Here is a 19,056-nt window from a genome sequence, read left to right on the forward strand (position 1 = left end):
ATACAGATATGAATCAAGTAGACATGTCAATGTAAGTGACAAACTAATCACAATTGATTGTAACACATATTAGATATCATTCTATTGTGGAATTAGTTTATAGCATCATTCTGCAGTACCCTCTTGAGTACCAAAAATAAAAATAGAGTTTCTGAATCTGCAAAATTGAGGATTGGATTCTATAATCTGATAAGTTCACATACAGTCATACACTTATTTTTTTTTTAACTCTGTCTAAGTCTATATGATGGCCTGTCTCATAGAGGAGAGAGCACGAGAATAGGTTAGACTTTGTGGCTATAGCAAGCTCAAATTATGTAGGACCACTTTGATCATCTGCCAGAGTGTGGCTTGCAAAGGCATTTTCCCATTTTAAAAAATCTTGCTGTCTCAAATTCTGGTTCTGCTTGTCCAGATTTTATCTTTACAATGTCCTATATCTATAAGCACATGCAGAGTTAGATTTGAACCAAACCCTAAAAACGATAAAAGCACCACTCTAATTCCATGGTTTTATGTTCTTTTAAGAACTTAAAATTTGTCAGTAATCAATACAGTGAGAGGGAGACCTTGATTTAATATCTAGGTCTACTAGTTTATCTTTTTTCTGATCACATTTCTTCTTTATTTATTTCATTTCCCTTTAAATTGGTGGGTAAATTTGACAGCCCTAAGAGAGGCCCTAATAGCAGTGTCAAGGGCCAAGGACTGAGCAAGCTTGTCTACATCACCCCTGTGTCTCAACAAGGGCTGTGCTAAATGTCTAACTTTAGGATTTGGCTCAACACCAAACACCTGGAAATGGCTTTCAGCCAGACGTGAACACAAAGCTGAGCGGCGGGTGAGCAAACGCATCTGTCTCCTCTTGCTTTTCCCTTCTCAGCTATTAGGTAAATAAGGTAGCATTAGGTAAATAAGGTAGCTATTAAATGATGACTTATGCAAAGCCTACAATTTGAGTGTTCACATTTCATCTTACCCACATTTATCAGGCTCCTCAGTAAGCAACATTTTGACAGTCTTTGGTATGAACACCAGTTTGACTTCTACTAAATACTATCTTTGAGGATGAATTTCAGCCTGTTTTCTTCTGAGACCAGAATGTGCACGTGAACATGTCTGGTGTCCAATTTTTTGGCATGGGAAATTCAAAACTGATCCGCTTTCTTCTTTTTCTTTTTTTGTTGTCTCTTAAAATATTTTTATTAAAGATATAGATATATATATATATATATATATATATATATATATATATATATATATATAATTGTTGATAGTATTACAGATATCTCCCATTTCTTCCCCCTTTTCCCTTCTTCCCAGGCCTAACTACACCCGCCCCCCTCTGGGTTTTCACCACCCTATTGCTTGTGTCCATGGGCTAAAGTGATAGGTTCTCAATTGCTGGTTTCTGCATGAGCATGTTTCGAGCCCCTCCACACATGTCTGTGTCAGAGCACTCAGGACTCCTGACTCCATTTCTTCACCCACAGAAACCACATTTCCTTTCATTCCTCACTTCACCAATCCACAAACCCTTTAACCACCCCTGAAATATGGAGATATTTCCCGACATCTCCACAAATATAACAGAAAGCTTTCGTGGTCTCATGTAACCCAACTTATAACCATATGCACGCCTTGTGTGACCAAGAAAATCACTCATCTCCCTAGTATGTCCAATTCAGGATTCTTTGCAATAGACCATGGTACATGGAACTTGAAGGCTAAATTCTGATGCTATGGATTTTAGGGGAAGTGGGCACACATACAATCAGTGAAAGCAATGCCAGAATTGAATGCTTTATCTTTTCAAGTATACAGCTTGTTCACTTTTTTTTTAAGACTAATTTTTGCTTGCTTTCTGGAGGAAAATTGTTATTTTCCTTTGGTCTCAGAAGAACTCTAATAAGTATGTTTTAAAACAAAATACATAACATAATTATGAGCTCATAAACCATTTATACTCCTAATGAACCCAACATAAATACATGAAGTAGCAATAATGATAGTACTTTTATTGATTTTAAATCAATCAATCTTATTGATTTATTATTTATAAATCAATACTTTTATCCTTGATTATTATTAATGAAAATCTTTAAAATGCTTCTGCATACAAGATCAGTACCGCCTGTGCGTCTCCTTGGGTTCCCTGGGTCATCTATCCCATTTCAGGTGCCCAAATGACCACCTAACCTGTGGGGACTCTGGGCAGCACCCCATAGGTGCTGCTGGACAGCCCTCTGCCCCAGAAACCCATGTCTCACTTCCGCTCAGAGTTTCTCTGTTGACACTTGGAGCTGAGGACAGAAAGGGAACCTACTCTCCACTCACACATGCATGACCCACAGTGTGGGGGAGTGAACACCCGTGCTAGCTTCCTGTGGCAGCCAAAACAAATTACCATAGCCTGGGTAGCTTCAACAATATACATGTATAGCCACAGTTCTAGATGCTAGAGGTGTCAAGCTCAAGGTGACCTTGGATTTGGTTTCTTCTGAGGCCACTCTCCTTGGCTTGCAAATAGTTTCTTCTTTCTGTGGCCTCACATGGTCTTTCCTCTGTGTACACGCACCCCTGGTGTGTCTCTGTCTGAATTTCCTCTTCGCATAAGGACAAGGTCAGGTTGAATTAGGGCTCACCCCAAAGGCCTCGTTTTAACTTAATCACATTTTAAAGTCCTATCTCCAAATACAGTGTGATGTTCAGCAATATTGGGATTAGCCCTTCAACATGTTGATTTTGGGATAGCCCATGAGTGACCAATGGGGGAAGAAGAGTGATGAATAAATTCTTATTTCTTTCTTCCCCTAGACCAGCGGTTCCCAACCTGTGGGTCGCTACCCCTTTCATAGGGGTCGCCTAAGACCATCCTGCATAACAGATATTTACATTATGATTCATAACAGTAGCAACATTACAGTTATGAAGTAGCAACGAAAATAATTCTATGTTTGGGTCACAAAATGAGGAACTGTATTTAAAGGGCCAGAAGGTTGAGAACCACTGCCCTAGACAGATAGTCCTGAATCACATTTTAGGTAAGGCTGTATTTTGTGATACAAAAGGTAGGCACTTATAACAATGGACCGCTGGCATGTTGATGTTGACTTTCTCTCTTTCTTAGCCTGGATTCCATGTCCCTCACTCCTTCTGTTCCCAGGATCACATATGCCAACAAAAGACTTGCTTCCTTGAGAACCCAGGCTGAAACAACTAAGCTCTCTCATGTTACCTCTACAACAACTATGCCAGATATGTCTTTTTATTTTTACTTCACAGATAAAGAAACAGAAGAACCAGAGAAGATAAATGATTTGCTCAGAGTCACACAGCTAGTAAGCTACCAAGTCAGAACTCTAATTTCAATTTTCTGACACCCAATCCTGCATTATTTCCCAAGTACCATAACATGTCCTAGCAATTCTATATGCATAATCTTATAAAATTTAATTTCCATTTCCCGTACCAATTTTTAAAACAATTTAAATGTACTACAGATAAGACATGCTGACTATATAATTCATCTCCTTATTGTTTAAATTCTGTTCCTTTCCTCTCTCCCCACGAGCCTAAGAGTTTGGTATTCCTTTTTATTTTCAAAGATCACATATATCTTAAGTTTTTCTTTCTTTAATAGAAATTATATAAACTACAATGTCTTTATTGGCACTATCACAAACTATGACTTTCCAAGCAAACTGCATCTCACAGTCTAATTAGTGAGACTCATATCTTAATCAAAGCTTAACAGTTTAATCGCTCATTAAACGTAAGAGTAATTTAGTGTCCTACTATGCAATCATTATTGTTTCCTGAAAACCTGATGAGATGAGGTACAATAAATGCAAACTGAAATATTGCCTGTAGAAGGTTATTTATTATTTCTTCCAGCTAAAAACATTCATAACAGAAATTTATTGGTCCATACTCCCTTCATTATAAATATTTTATGTTCTGCCTCAGGGATCTATGTCTTAGCATTTAAATGTCTCAATCTTGTGTCAGTAACAGGAAGAACAAGTTCACTGGGTGAAATTTTTGCCCTTTACCTCAGAATGTTATAATAATAATAGGCTATAAATATGTTATAATTATGCCTTTGATCACTGCTGTAGTTTTCTATTCAGAATGAATTAAATTCAAAACTAAAGCTGAGCTCGTAGACAAAAATGACAGTACTTACCTTAAGCTAAAATTTGCTGAAATCCATATAAATATAGTGAAAACTATATTTAAATTGGTGGGTAAATTTAAGGACAGGGATTCTGTCTTAGAGTGGCAAGGATAATATACACCATTTTCCTCTTCTACATTAATGTGAATTAGCACCTATCACTACCTTTGTATTGCTTTGCATCTAAGTAAAGCTTTATATTCTTACTGCTTTTTAAAAATATATTTTTCTTGATTTCAGAGAGGAAGGGAGAGGGAGAGAGAGATAGAAACATCAATGATGAGAGAGAATTCTTGATCAGCTGCCTCATGCATGCTCTACACGAGATGGAGCCGCAACTGGGCAAGTGCCCTAACCTGGAATTGAACCATTGCTTCCTGGTTCATAGGTTAACATTCAACCATTGAGCCATGCTGGCTGGGCTATTTTCTTACTACTTTTATATCCTGATCACTACAACAATCTTTGAAGCCCTGAGCAGTTGTAAAAATCTCCATTGTTCAAATGAGAAAACTGAGGTTCAGATAGCTACAGATGTATAATTTTTGTTTTAATTTGAAGTTTTCATCATGAGATACTGTAAAATTGCACAGCAAGCTAACAATAAAAAATAGCAGGTCATCTAATTAGTCTGGGATTGGTAAATGCCACTGCAAGATAGCATTCCTTCCTTTAAAAGTGAAGAGAGTCAATTACTATTTTATGACATGAGCATATCCATTATTTAAAACAAAAAACTAAATGTGGACTTTTTGTGAAACAGTAGAGGGAGTAAATATTTTTTTTAATATCAACTCAAAAATAAATTAAATATTTACTTAGGAGAAAAAAAAGGTAGGCTTGGTTTTTATGCCAGGAAATACTGAGTCAATTCCAGGAGATAGTGAGATGACTCCAGGAGTTCACATAAATGTAATTCTAGCTGTGCAATTGCAAATGAAGCCACAGAGGAAGAAATGGACCATATAGTCTACAGAAATCAATGTGGTTATGGAGGTCAGATTTTTAAGGAACATACACATATATAAACCCAAACATACCTGGCCCTTCTCACGGTTGGTCTGAGCATAATGCTATATGCAACACAGCCATCTCCAAGAAAGCAAGGCAAGGTGATTCAGGTCTTTATAGAAGTCTCTTTAAGAGACAATATATGAAAATGACATGTATCTTCTCTTTACTCTTTACCTACATTCATGTCAGTTATTTTCTTAACACCTACCATCTTCCTGGATCCTTCTCTAAAACTCTTCCCTAAAACCCTTCCACTTTTTAATCCAAACAGGAATGCCTATAACCACTCTTTTTCTAAGTTTTTTTCTGTTGAAAATCAATCTGGTCTTTCTCTGTTCAAAGGACCCAAATCAAAATGTTAAAAGCCCAATCCTTAAATGTGCAAGAAGAATAAAGAATTATTCCTTCATAGAGCTAGAGGCAAGTGGGGGCTTGCCATGTCTCTGAATTTGTAGGTTAATATATGTGTCCTCTCAACATGTTCAACAGAAGAACTAAAATAAACATAGGCAAGAATTCCTATCAGAGAGTGACACAGAATTGATAGGTGGTTTCAGGAAGTCTATAGCACCAAATAAACTGCAGTTTACCAAAAAATACATTTAGAAAATTAAAAGTCTTTTAAGCCTTGATCAGAGCAAGTAGAAGGCAAGGAAGGTGATGTTCTCTGTTTGAGGCCATTTAATACTTTCACTGATGACAAAAGAGAAAGCAAACCTTTCTGTGGATTGAAAAAGACAAAACGTAAGTAAGAGGGAATTAATCGGAACTCTAGCTGGGGAAGGACAGGTAAGCTTCAGACCTTGAATCATCTTTGTTTTTTAAAATATATTTTTATTGATTTCAGAGAGGAAGGGAGAGAGAGAGAGAAAGAAAGAAACATCAATGATGAGAGAATCATTGATTGGCTGCCTTTTGCATGCCCCCTATTGGAGACCAAGCCTGCAACCGGGGCACGTACCCAGACCAGGAATTGAACCATGACCTCCTGGGCCACATCTCCTGGGCTTGAGTCATCTTTAAAGGTCTATAAGGAATTTGCAAATAAGGTCATTAAGCCAAATATCTGCAGTGACCTCTGAGGGGCTATGGAGAACAATAAAGAAGATAAAACTGGAGAAAGGCAAATACCAACCAACTTAAATTAGAGACAAGAAAGAGTCACATTTATTTCAGCAAGATTATAGAATCTTTTATATACAAAACCTAGAGGCCCAGTGCACAAAAATTGTGCACGGGGTGGGGGGTGTCCCTCAGCCCAGCCTGAACCCTCTCCATTCTGGGACCCCTTGGGAGATCGGGCCTAAACCCACAGTCGGACCGCCCTCTTGTAGTCCGGGACCACTGGCTCCTAACCACTTACCTGCTTGCCTGCCTGATTGCCCCTAACCACTCGGCCTACCTGCCTGGTCACCCCTAACTGCTCTCCCCTGCCAGCCTGGTCACCCCTAACTTCCATCCCCTGCTGGCCTGGTTGCCCCTAACTGTGCTCCCCTGCTGGCCTGGTCACTCCTAATTGCTCTCCCCTGCCAGCCTGGTTGCCCCTAACCACTTCTGTCTCAGCCCCCGCCACCATAGCTTTGTCCAGAAGGATGTCCAGAAGATGTCCAGTCTAATTAGAATATTACCCTTTTATTAGTATAGACTAGAGGCCTGGTGCACAAAAATTTGTGCACTCAGGGGGGAGGAGGGGTCCCTCAGCCCGGCCTGTGCCCTCTCGCAGTTGGGACCCCTCGGGAGATAACGACCTGCTGGCTTAGGCCTGCTCCCGGGTGGCAGAGGGCAGGCCCAATCCCTAGGTGCAGCCCCTGGTCGGGCTCAGAGCAGGGCTGATTGGGGAGTTGGGGCGCTGCCCCTGTCATGCACAGAGCCGGGCAGATCGGGAGGTTGTGATGCCACCATCAGTCACGCTCAGGGTAGGGCGGATTGGGAGGTGGGGGCACCGCCCCCTGTCACACTCAAGGCAGGGTCGATGGGCAGGTTGCGGCGCCACCCCCTGTCACGCACAGAGCAGGGCCAATCAGGGGGTTGGGGCTCCGTACCCTGTCACGCACAGAGCAGGGTCGATCAGGGGTTTGGGGAGCTCCCCCCTATCAGGCACAGAGCAGGGCTGATCAGGGGGTTGGGGCACCTTCCCCTGTCACGAACAGAGCAGGGCAGATAGGAAGGTTGTGGCCCCATCCCCTGTCACACACAGAGCTGCAGGGCAATCAGGGGGTTTGGGCGCTGCCCCGTCATGCTGATCCCAGTGCCGGGAGGCCTCGAAGCTCCACTGATCCCAGTGCTAGGAGGCATATTACCCTTTTACTATATAGGATAGAGGCCTAGTGCACGGGTGGGGGCTGGCTGGTTTGCCCTGAAGGGTGTCCTGGATCAGGGTGGGGGTCCCCACTGGGGTGCCTGGCCAGCCTGGGTGAGGGGATGATGGCTGTTTGCAGCTTGCCACCCCCCTTCAGGGTGGGGGTCCCCACTGGGGTGCCTGGCCAGTCTGGGTGAGGGGCTGAGGGCTGTTTTCAGGCTGGCGTGTGACTGAAGCTCCCAACTGCTCCTTTTTTTTCTTTTTTCTTTTTTTATTCTGGGCCAGCTTTATCTCTGAGGCTTGGCTCCAGCTCTTAGGCCTCGGCTGCTGAAAGCAGGTATCTGGTTTTTTGGGGTTCGATAATCGAAACACTGTTTCACCTCCAGCTCTGAGATCCCGGGTGGCTGAAAGCAGGTTTCTGGGATTTTGTTTAGCTTCTATATTTGTAACAATGTTTCAAACTGCAAGCTCAGAGGCTGGAAAGGCAGGCGGGGAACACTGGATTCCTCCGTCACTGAAGCAAGCAAGCCTCATGTTAGTTTCAAGCTGCCTGGCTGCCGGCCGCCATTTTGGCTGGCAGTTAATTTGCATATCGCCCTGATTAGCCAATGGGAAGGGTAGCAGAGGTATGGCTAATTACCATGTTTCTCTTTTATTAGATAGGATAGGTTTAGAGACCCTTAAAAAAGCAATTATCACTAGGAGCCAATAAAAGCTCACAGAAAGAAATTAGACTGTTCTCATTTCTTTCTGTATTAGTTGGCATTCTGGCATTGAAAAGATGGCACACACAACCAGAGGATCACTGAAGAGTGTGTACAGAAGAGACTCTTCACAAGAGCATGGGAGCAGGGTTAAAGAAAACCCACAGGGATAGCGATCAACTGTTCAGATCTAATAGCACCCAACAAAAGACTAAGGAGCTGAGGAGAAAATGAATATGCAAAGCCTTTTATTCCAAAGTTATTACACATTTCAAGACAGGGACAGCAGAGTGCTAAATCAAGCCTAGGGCTAGATATGACCACACAACCTGCAAGCCCATTGCAGTCATCCTTGACCCTTAGGTTTCATGTACACATACCTGTAGGGAGCAGTATGTCTTTAGTTGAAGAAGAGTCCCTGGGAGAGACATTGAGGCCTTTGGTAAAAGAACATAGATACTTATAACTAAGCCATTGATTATCTGTGGCTGTGAAGAGACAGATCTGGGGAAATACAGACCTTAATCTCATTCTTCTGCACTTCTACAAATCCTGACCATGCAGGACAATGGAACCCACTTAATACAGAGCATAGAGGACAACATCTAGGGGCACAAAGGAGGGTGGAGCACGAATGAGGAGAGGCAGGAGACAATCCTGCATGCCTCTGTGAAGTACTCTGCTCTTCAATCTGTGAAACACGGTAAGGCTAATCTATAAGGACTTCAGGAAGGTGTCTGAAACAATGTCTCAGGAACTCCTTTTGGACAATATGGAGAAAAATGGCCTAGAAGCAAAAATAACTATGTGGATCAATAATAGGTTAAACAACTATATCCAAAGTCTACTGAAAACCAGATTGTGGTGAGCCTGCAGGTGTTTGTGTATCCCAGTTCCTTCGCTCAGTCCTAACCAGTTGAGCATTTTGACTACTGACTTGGAGACTTGAAGAGATACTATGAAAGCAAGGTTTACAGATTGCTGAGTGGGACAGTGACTAACCAGGGTGAAAGAATTAGAATCCGAAGAAGGTCTTGACAAGCTGTTGCAATGGGATAAAAAGATCTTGGCCAGTGGAGCAATCAAATAAGTCTAATAGCAGTAAATCCTGGGATTTGCTCTCAAGTTCAAAAAGCCAGTGGCACAGGTTCAGGACAGGAAACACAATGCGAATGACTCAGGCAGTTGAATGGAAGGTAAGTCAATGTGAGTCATGAATGTGGTGGATCCTCCAGAAAAGCAGATTAGGGTTTAGGCAGCATTATCCGAACAAAGGAGGTGATAATCCAAACCTGGGATTGTGTGGATCAAACCACACCTAGAACTGGGTTTATTTTGAATGTCATAGATGACTTGGGATGGACTCTGAGAAGAGTAACTACGATAGGAAAAGGACTTAAAAGTAGGACCAGTGACAAAAGGTAATCTGGCTTTAAAACTGATGAAAATGACCATTTGAATTTGATAGTTTTGAGATCAGTGCTCATTCATCAAACAAAAGAGCAAAGGACATAGATGGGATCAAAGTTATATGTGATGGGACACGGGCAACTCTTATCTTCTTAGTGCCTTCCCCAGAATTTGCAGAGTTAAGAATCCACCCAGACGGGACTCTAGAAGCAAAAGTTCACTGCCTTTTAGAATAGAAGGGAGTTATCTTTCCACAGGAACGCATTATGACCACATACAGAAATTTTTGCTAGGCCTATTTGAAGACAGAGCCGTGTACTGGCACAGAATAGAAATTATTTCTTAGTGGTAATAATTGTAGAGATTGTGAGCCCATAATAAGAGACTATAATTCAGGAGAGTAATAGTATCCAAATATACTAAAGACTGCCATATGGAGGAATTGTTATCATTGTCTTTTACTTGCTCAAAAATTAAAACAGGATCATTTACAAGAAAGTCTGCCAGCTGTTTTTAATGGTCCAATTTTCTGAGGACAAAATGGACTGCCTTGGGAAGCAGAGGTTCCCATAACTCAACATGAATGACATAGTGGCACAGTCTAGATGACTCTTCAGCAGACATGTGAGTTAGGCAATTCCGGCATTAGATGGCTATTTAAAGTCGTTTTTTAAGATCACTTCCAGTGCCGACCTTCCATTGTTCATTGTTTCTTTCATTCAATAAGTATTTCTTGAGTACTACCCACATACCCAACATGGTTCTAAGAACTGAGGATACAACAACAAATAGAAACAAGCCGTTTTCTCATGGAGCTTAAGTCCTGATGAGATAGGTAACTAACAAATAAACAATTTATAAAATGTCAGGCAGTCGTGGTAAATGCTGTAAAGCGAAAACAGGGAAAGGAGCTTAGGTGATGCAGGAAGGGAAAGGAGATAAGGATATGAGTTCGGAAAGGCCTCCTCACCAATGTGCTCATCTCCTGATCAGACCAAACCTCTAAACCTTCAGTACTGGACTCTTTTTAAGGCTGTTATCATTTTTCTTCCTTATGTTAATTACCCTTCATCTGGTTTACTCTTTAACTCCTAAACCGAGAATAACCTTAAATTTTAAAAGCAGAAGAACTTAGTAGTGAATCTTTCATAGTGGAATTTAAAAACAGAATGTGCCTAATCCTTGTAATTTCACTTACAGCCATGATGTGGATATCTTCATACGTCATGTATGTAGTATGAGTTTCTTTCCCCCCAACTAATACTTTATCATATTTGGGCTCAAACCTGTCTTTCTAATCCCAGATTATTTCTTTCAGGAGGAAACACAAACACTTATTTTACCTATGCCTCTTGCCATTTCAAGCAAGGTTTTTTATCTCCCTTTTATCTATGCCATTATCTTTATTTAATGAATAAATAAAAATTCTTGATCTTTATTGGAAATTTTTATTTATGACAGAGGACAAAACAATTGGACTATAGACCCAAATTAAACTCACACAAACAATATAACCAACCTTCCTTCTTTCCTTCCTTCCTTCCTTCCTTCCTTCCTTCCTTCCTTCCTTCCTTCCTTCTTTCCTTTCATCCTTTCTTTTCTTAACTGATTTTTTTTATCCTCCCCCAAGGATATGATTTCATTGACTTGAGAAAGAGAGAGAAACATTGATGTAAGAGGGAAACATTGATCAGGTGCCTGTTTATGTGCCTCAGCTGGGATTGAACCTGCAGCCTAGGTATGTGACCTGACAGGGAATCAAACCTGCAACTTTTGTGTACGGGATGATGCTCCAACAATTGAGCAACTCAGCCAGGGCTTAACTAATATTTTTATGCAGCTGAAGCACAGGGAAATATTTGAAGGATTAGAGTGTTGAAAAGAGGACCAGGATAAGAAAAAATTTTCTATTAATATAATGTGCTAACAAGTTGTTTTAACTTTCTAATCATAGATTCACAGAGTCATACATTGTAATGAGGCGAAAATTACTTCGGAGATCATTTACTTTTCCTGCTACCCATGCTGCCAACACTGTCTTACGGAAACAATCTTAGCAAGGTAAAATGAATTGCACAAGATCACATACTTATTTCCACAATATCGTAATTAAATGGATGGCATTCAGATAGCAGAACAAACACAATTCTCTACTTTTCTCTTGCTCTTCATAACACTGAAATTATAAGAAACTTTTAATTTAAATAAAAATTGGCAGTACTGGAAAACAAAAGAAAGATTCTAACGACAGTTTAAGAAAATACTAGAAGAGAAAAAATAAACAGGTCTGATTATTAGAGAAATCATAGCAGGAAACTATGGTCTCAAATGCCCTCAGTAGAAAGGAGAAGGAGTCTGTTTTTCCAAGGGATCATCAAAGGTTCCCCATGCTCAGAATTAACAATTACAAAAAAAGAAAGACTAGCCCTGGCCAGTTTTGCTCAGTGAATAGAGCATTGGCCTATAGACCAAAGGGTCCCAGGTTCAATTCCAGTCAAGGGCACATACCTTGGTTGCCTGGTTCCGGGCAGACGCAGGAGGCAACTAATCAGTGTGTTTCTCTCTTTCTCTCTCTCTTGATATTTCTCTCTTTCTCTCTCTCTTCCACTCTCTCTAAGAATCAATGGAAAGATATAATCTGGTGAGGATTTTTTTAAAAAAAGACTAGGTTATATAAAAATGTCAGAATAATTAAAGAAACAAACTGGAAAGTTCCAGCAGGAAATTAGATAGAGGCTGAAGTAAAGGCTGAGTTTTGGTTGGAGATAATTCATTAACATGGCCTACCTCAAGACTTAGATTTCATGTTATGCCCTTTTCAATCTTATTGCCTAATTTCCTTTTCCCCTCATTATCACCAAAACTATTGCTGTTAGGACATTATGTAAATAAATTGTAGTACATCCTTTCAATGTAATATTATTCAGCTGTTCAAAGGAATGAGCTACATCTGTAAGACGTAGGAAACATGGAAAGGCAAGTTTCAAACATCAATATGTATCACCACCTCAGATGCCAGCAGGTCACAGTTCAATTCCAGGTCAGGGCACATGCCCAGGTTGCAGGCTCAATCCCCAATGGGGGACATGCAGGAGGCAGCCCATCGCTGATTCTCTCTTATCACTGATGTTTCTATCTCTCTCTCCCTCACCATTCCTCACTCTGAAATCAATAAAAACATTTTTAAAATGTACAGAAAGCAAGCAATATTGAAAGAATATGAATTTTCCTTTGACATATAGACAAGCACAATTCTTGACAATACTTATGCATGATATTTCATGAATTTTATGATTTTGTGAATTTATATTCACATTCATAATTAAAAATAACTACTGCGGCTCTAAAGGCAGTTACTTCATATGAAAATCTTCATGACATAAATATAACTATCATATGGGCATTTTAAAAGGAGATTGTTTAAAGGAGATTAAAAATTGGTACAAAAAGTTTGCATCTCAGACCAAGGATACAGAGAGGGAGATCGGGGTTTATTCAGCAGGAAGCGGAAGCCCACATCCCCAATCGAAATGAAGAGGCTGAGGTTGCACACACTAGAAGCTCACATCCACGCCTAAAGATGGAGGAGGCCTGCATGGTACAGCTTGAAGCTATGCCCATATCCAAGGAAGAAGGAGATAAGGCTTTATGTAACCAGAAATGAATACCCAGATTATTCATATCTATATCCCACAGAAATAAACTGGCCCTTGATGGTGGGAATATAAAATGAGCCTCTCCGGAAAACAGTCCAGGCATTTCTTAAAGTACTACATTTTCAACCATGATACAACCCAGCAATCACAGTTCTAGGCTTATCCCAGAGGAATGAAAACCTGCAGGTTCTCACCAAAACCTGCACTGAAATGTTCACAGCTACGAAATCTGTCACAGGCAAAAACTGGAGACAACCCCAACAAGGACATTTTAAAGGGCGAATGGTTAAACTGACTGCGGTACATCCATGTCATAGAATAGTGCTCAGCAAATAAAAAGGGAACAGAATATTGGCACATTTGTGCCCCTGGGAAACTCACTTCCTAATGCAGACGAAAGGTGGTTAGGGTTTATAAACTGGACATGTTGGATGCAAACCCAGAGAACCTGGGTGAATTTCCAAAGAATGATGTTGAGAGAGAAAAGTCAACCCCCAAGGTTACATAATGTACAATTCCGTTTATACAGAATTCCCAAAATGGCAGAATTCTGAAATGGGGAACAGCCTAGCAGTCGCCAGGCATAGCGGAGTGAGACAGGAAGGAGTAATGCAGTGAGGAAAGAGCACGCATATTGCACCCTGATTGTGACATTGTATCATTAGCTTTCCGTGATGTTATTCATGGGGGAAAGTGGATAAACGGCGTATGGGAATCTCTCTATTATTTCTTACAAGTGGATGAGAATCCACGAAAAAAAAAAAGCAAACAAACACAGAGTTAAATCGCGTAGTATTTGCACAGTACTTTAGCAATCACAGCTTGGAAATCCTGGCTATCGATCAGTCCCCAGTGTGGTTCTCCCTTTGGAAGTCGCAACTCTCTCCCAGTAGGGCCATGCCCCAAATGCCACAAGTACAGGAGAACCACGATAACAATGAAAAAAAGAAATGAAGAAAGTCTTAAGTAGCCGTGGGAGCACATACAGAAGGCAAAAGCCAGACATAGAGACATCCCAGATGAGACAGCGACAAAACAAAAGCGGGCGGCAAACTGGATGCGCCTGGAAGTATAAACTAAGTATACACTAGTAGCCGTCCAAGCCTGGGCTGCTGGGATGAACGCACATGCGCGCCGATGCTTTGAACCAGAGCTCACCGGGTCGGAGGGGCAGGCTCCCGCCGGGGTCCTGCGCCTCCACTCCGCCAGGTGGAGCCTAGCCCCGCACCAGGGGCCTCCGCGGTTCAGAGGTCACGCACATACGGGGCCCAACTCCGCTTGGGCTGAGGGACCCTGCCGGCTCCTCCCTTCCCCCAGCACCGGGCAGAACGCCCCCACCCCACCCCCGCCCGCGGCCCTCTCTCCAGGGCGCTCCCGCCCCCACCGCGGAACCAAGGCCGGAGCCCGGCCGCCCGGCCCGCCGCCACATGGCCCACCTGAGCTCCTGCGAAGTCCGGCAGCTGCTGCACAACAAGTTCGTGGTGGTCATGGGGGACTCGGTGCAGCGGGCGGTGTACAAGGACCTGGTGGTCCTGCTGCAGAAGGACGTCCTGCTGTCCACCAGCCAGCTGAAGACGAAGGGTGAGCTGACCTTCGAGGGGGACGTGCTGCTGGAGGGCGGCCGCTGGGGCCGCATGCACAATGGCACCCACTACCGCGAGGTGCGCCAGTACCGCGCGGCGCACCACCTGCTGCGCTTCTACTTCCTCACGCGCGTGTTCTCGCCCTACGCCGTGGAGGTCCTGGAGGAGCTGCGCGGGGGCCAGCACGCCCCGGACGTGGTGGTGGTCAACTCCTGCCTCTGGGACCTGTCGAGGTACGGCCCGGACTTCCGGAGGGGCTACCGCGAGGACCTGGACAGCCTGTTCGGGCTGCTGGGCCAGGTGCTGCCCGCGTCCTGCCTCCTGGTGTGGAACACGGCCATGCCCGTGGCCGAGGTGGTGTCGGGCGGCTTCCTGCTGCCGGAGCAGCGGCTCCGGGGTGCCCACCTGCGGCTCGACGTGATGGAGGCCAACTTCTACAGCTCCGTGGCGGCCGGCCGGCACGGCTTCGACGTGCTGGACCTCCATTTCCACTTCCGCCACGCGGGGCAGCACCGGCAGCGGGACGGCGTGCACTGGGACCAGCGCGCGCACCGCCACCTCTCGCAGCTGCTGCTGGCGCACGTGGCCGACGCCTGGGGGGTGGACCTGCCCCGCCGCTGCCCCGTGGGCCGGTGGCTCCGGGAGGGGACCGCCGGCAGCGGAAATGCAGGTCCGGCCGGAGGGAGGCAGCACCGGGAGAGCCGAGGGGACGCCGGCCAGCAGGCCTTATCCAGGTCCTCCCTCCTGGGCACCCCGCTACCTTCGGCCATGGCCCAGCCTCGACCTCTGTTCCCTTCCTACGGCCAAAGCACCTTCGCGCCCTCCCTCCATTCTCTGCAGCCCCGGCAGCTCTACAATAGCCTTTCAACGCTCCAAGTGGAATATACTTTCGAAACCAACTCGAGGCTTGGCCTGGAGCACCGCCTGGGTCCCATCCGCAGAGTCTCTATCCAGCCCCAGAGCAGAGGGTCTCCTCCCTACCCTCTCCAGCACCTCGGCAGGCCACGCAGGCAGCGGAGAAGGCACATCGAGGGGCCAGGCCTGGATGGCCAGACCGAGAACTAGGCTCCCCACAGCACAGTCAGTGGGCTGCACAGACTGCCAGGCGTCCCTCACTCAGGCCTCGTCTTCAGCAACCCTGCCATGGTGAGGTTTCCTTGGGCTTCTTACTCTCACCAGGAAACATTCTCACCCAGTCTTCGTTGCCAGAGCCTCCAGAGCACTTATTGCAGAAGTGCAGTCTAAATGAACACACGCACACATGTCTTAACTGAATATGTCTTGGAATAGTAAGTATTCTTTCCATAGATATTCTTCCTTAAAAAAAACAACCACCAAAATACAATTTTGATCCTTAAAAATTACCGAAGCATTTCTTTTAAGAGTACAGTATTGCCATTCGTGTTTACATACATTTATAGAACAAAAAACTCAAAGTTTCCACCATAAGCAGTCTTGAAGATTCTTTAATTAAAATTGCCTGTGCTTCCACAACATGTATCCTTAAAAAAAAAAAAGGATTCTATTCACTAATGAATGATTTTTTTTTTCTGTTAGAAACGGAAATATTTTTTAATGCAGCTTTAGTGTGTTTCCATGTACTTCCCAGTCAACAGCCCACACCTAGGTAGTACATGTGTTATTTTTCAGTTAAACTACATTGTACATAGTTATCACCCAATGTCCATTTTTTAGGTTTAAGTTTCAGTCTTGCTGTTGTACATTCTGTGGGTTATATGTATGATATTATGATGTCATACAGAATTGTTTCACTGCCATAAAATTCCTCTCTACTCATCCAACCCCTGTCCAATCCCTGGCAACCACCTATTCACATCTATCTCCATAATATTGTCTTTTCTAGAATGTTATATAGTTGGAATCATACAGTAACTAACTTTTTCAGATTGGCTTTTTTTTTCACTTAGTAATATGCATTTCATGTTCTCCAATGTCTTTTCATGGGTTAATAGCTCATTTCCTTTTAGTGGTGAATAGTATTCCATTGTTGGATGTACCATTGTTTGTCCATTTACCTGAGAAACATCTTAGTTGCTTCCAAGTTTTGGAAATTATGAATAAAGCTGTTTTAAACATTCATGTGCAAGTTTTTGTGTGTAAGTTTTTTATGGTTATTAGATTGTGTGATAAAAGTATGTTTAGTGTTACAAGATACTGCCAAACTGCCTTCCAAAATGACTGTACAATTTTTAGTTCCCCACATCTCCCTTCCCTCTGACCTCTGTCAGTCTGTTCTATGTATCTATGCCTGTGGTTCTATTTTGTTCATTAGATTTCACATATAAGTGAGATCATATGGTATTTGTCTTTCTCTGTCTGGCTTATTTCACTTACATCCATGCTGTTGCAAAAGGTAAGAATTCCTTCTTTTTTTTATAGCTGTGTAGTTTTTAATTTTAATGAAGTCCCCCTTAGCAGCTGTTTCATTCATGGATTGTGCCTTTTGTGTTGAACCTAAAAAGTTATCACCAAACCCCAGATCATCAAGATTTTCTCCTGTTTTATTTTCTCGGGGTTTTTTCGTTTTGCATTTTACATTTAGGCACATGATCCAGTTTGAGTGAATATTTGTGAAGGGTGTAAAGTCTGTTTGGATTTATTTGTTTTCATGTGGATAGCCATTTAATCTAGTACCATTTGTTGCCTGAAGTTGGATACTGTCAGTCCTCCAGTTTTGTTCTTCTTCAATATTAGATTGGATATTCTGGAATTTTTGCCTCCAGAAAAAATTTAGAATGAGTTTGTGACTATCCACAAATAGCTTGCTGGGATTTTCATTGTGATTGCACTGAATCTGCAGATCGAGTTCAGAAGAATTGACATCTTGAACATTTTTAATCTACTTGTGTACATAAAATATCTCCCCATGTATCTAGGTCTTTGATTTTTTCCATCAGGATTTATAGTTTTTCTTTACTTAGATATTGTATATATATTTTAGATTTATACCCATTTCATTTTGGGGGGTGCTAATGTAAATGGCAATGTGGTTTGTTTTATTTTTTAATTCAAGTTGTTTATTCCTGGTACATAGAAAAACAGTTCATATTTGTATATTTACCTTGGATCAAACATCCTTGATGTAATCACTTATTGCTGCCAGGAATATTTTTACTAATCCTTTCAGATTTTCTACATAGACAGTCAGTCATGTCATCTGCTAACAAGTACAGTTGTCCTTTTCTTATCTTACTGCATTCTCTAAGTCTTCCAGTATAATGTTGAAAAGGAGTGGTGATAAGGGACATCCTTTCCTTCCACCTAATCTTACTGAGAAAGCTTATAGTTTCACCATTAAGTAAAATGTTAACTGTAGGTTTTTGTGTATGTTTTTTAATTAAGTTGAGGATGTTCCCTAATTTCTGGTTGGCTGTTTTTATCATAACTGGGGGTTGGTATGAACATGTGAATTTTCTTCTGTAGCTTGTTGATGTGATGGATTACATTAATTTGTTTTTTGGATGTTGAACCAGCTTTGCGTATTTGAAATAAATCATATTTGGTCACAGTGCATAATTTTTTATGCATCTTTAGATTTGACTTACTAACATTCTTCAGTATTATAACATCTATATTCTTGAAAGATATTGGTTTCTTGTAAAGTCTTTGGTTTTGGGATTAGGGTAATGCTGGCCTCATGGAATAAGTATGGAAGTATTCCCTCTGGTTCTAACTTTTGGAAGAAATTGGAGAGAATTTGTAATCATTTCTCCCATAAATGTTTTGTAGAATTCACCAGTGAACCTATCTGGTACTGATGCTTCCTGTTTAGGAAAGTTATTGATTATTTATTCAATTTCTTTAATAACTATATGTCTATTCAGATTGTGTATTCTTGTATGACTTTTGCCAGTATTGTGTCTTTCAAGGAATTGGTTCATTTCATCTAGATTAATAAATTTGTGGACAATAGGGTTGTTCATAATGTTCTTTAATCTTATTATTTTGATGTACACAAGATCTGCAGTAATGTCAAACAGTTATGAATAAAAGTTTTCATTTTGCTTTAACTTATTCCTTCTCTAATGATCTTTTTTTTCCTTATACTGATTGAGGTTCTGACATGTCATTTTCTTCTTCTCTGAAAACCTTTAACATTTATCTCAAAGTAAATCTACTGGCAACAGATTCCTTCAATTTTTGTTTGCCTGAGAATGTATGTCTCTTTCATTTTGAAGGATAATTTTAT

General features: G+C 42.0%; 1 protein-coding gene and 1 non-coding gene across 2 annotated transcripts; one reads left to right on the forward strand and one right to left on the reverse strand.

Moving 5' to 3' along the window:
• Positions 1-229: 229 nt before the first annotated feature.
• Positions 230-353, reverse strand: LOC118662330. Its single transcript, XR_004969713.1, has one exon. It is a non-coding gene; the product is annotated as a small nucleolar RNA SNORA28 (small nucleolar RNA).
• Positions 354-14,690: 14,337 nt separating this feature from the next.
• Positions 14,691-15,911, forward strand: LOC118661480 (PC-esterase domain-containing protein 1B-like). The gene has a single exon (XM_036319581.1). The coding sequence runs from the start codon at positions 14,691-14,693 to the stop codon at positions 15,909-15,911; it is 1,221 nt and encodes a 406-aa protein (XP_036175474.1).
• Positions 15,912-19,056: the final 3,145 nt, after the last annotated feature.

Source organism: Myotis myotis, unplaced genomic scaffold (assembly GCF_014108235.1).
Source record: "Myotis myotis isolate mMyoMyo1 unplaced genomic scaffold, mMyoMyo1.p scaffold_m19_p_8, whole genome shotgun sequence".
NCBI lineage: Eukaryota > Metazoa > Chordata > Mammalia > Chiroptera > Vespertilionidae > Myotis > Myotis myotis.

What these genes read in the sequence shown, in the direction of transcription:
- LOC118661480 (XM_036319581.1), top strand. Translation starts at nt 14,691, where the DNA reads ATGGCCCACCTGAGCTCCTGCGAAGTCCGGCAGCTGCTGCACAACAAG.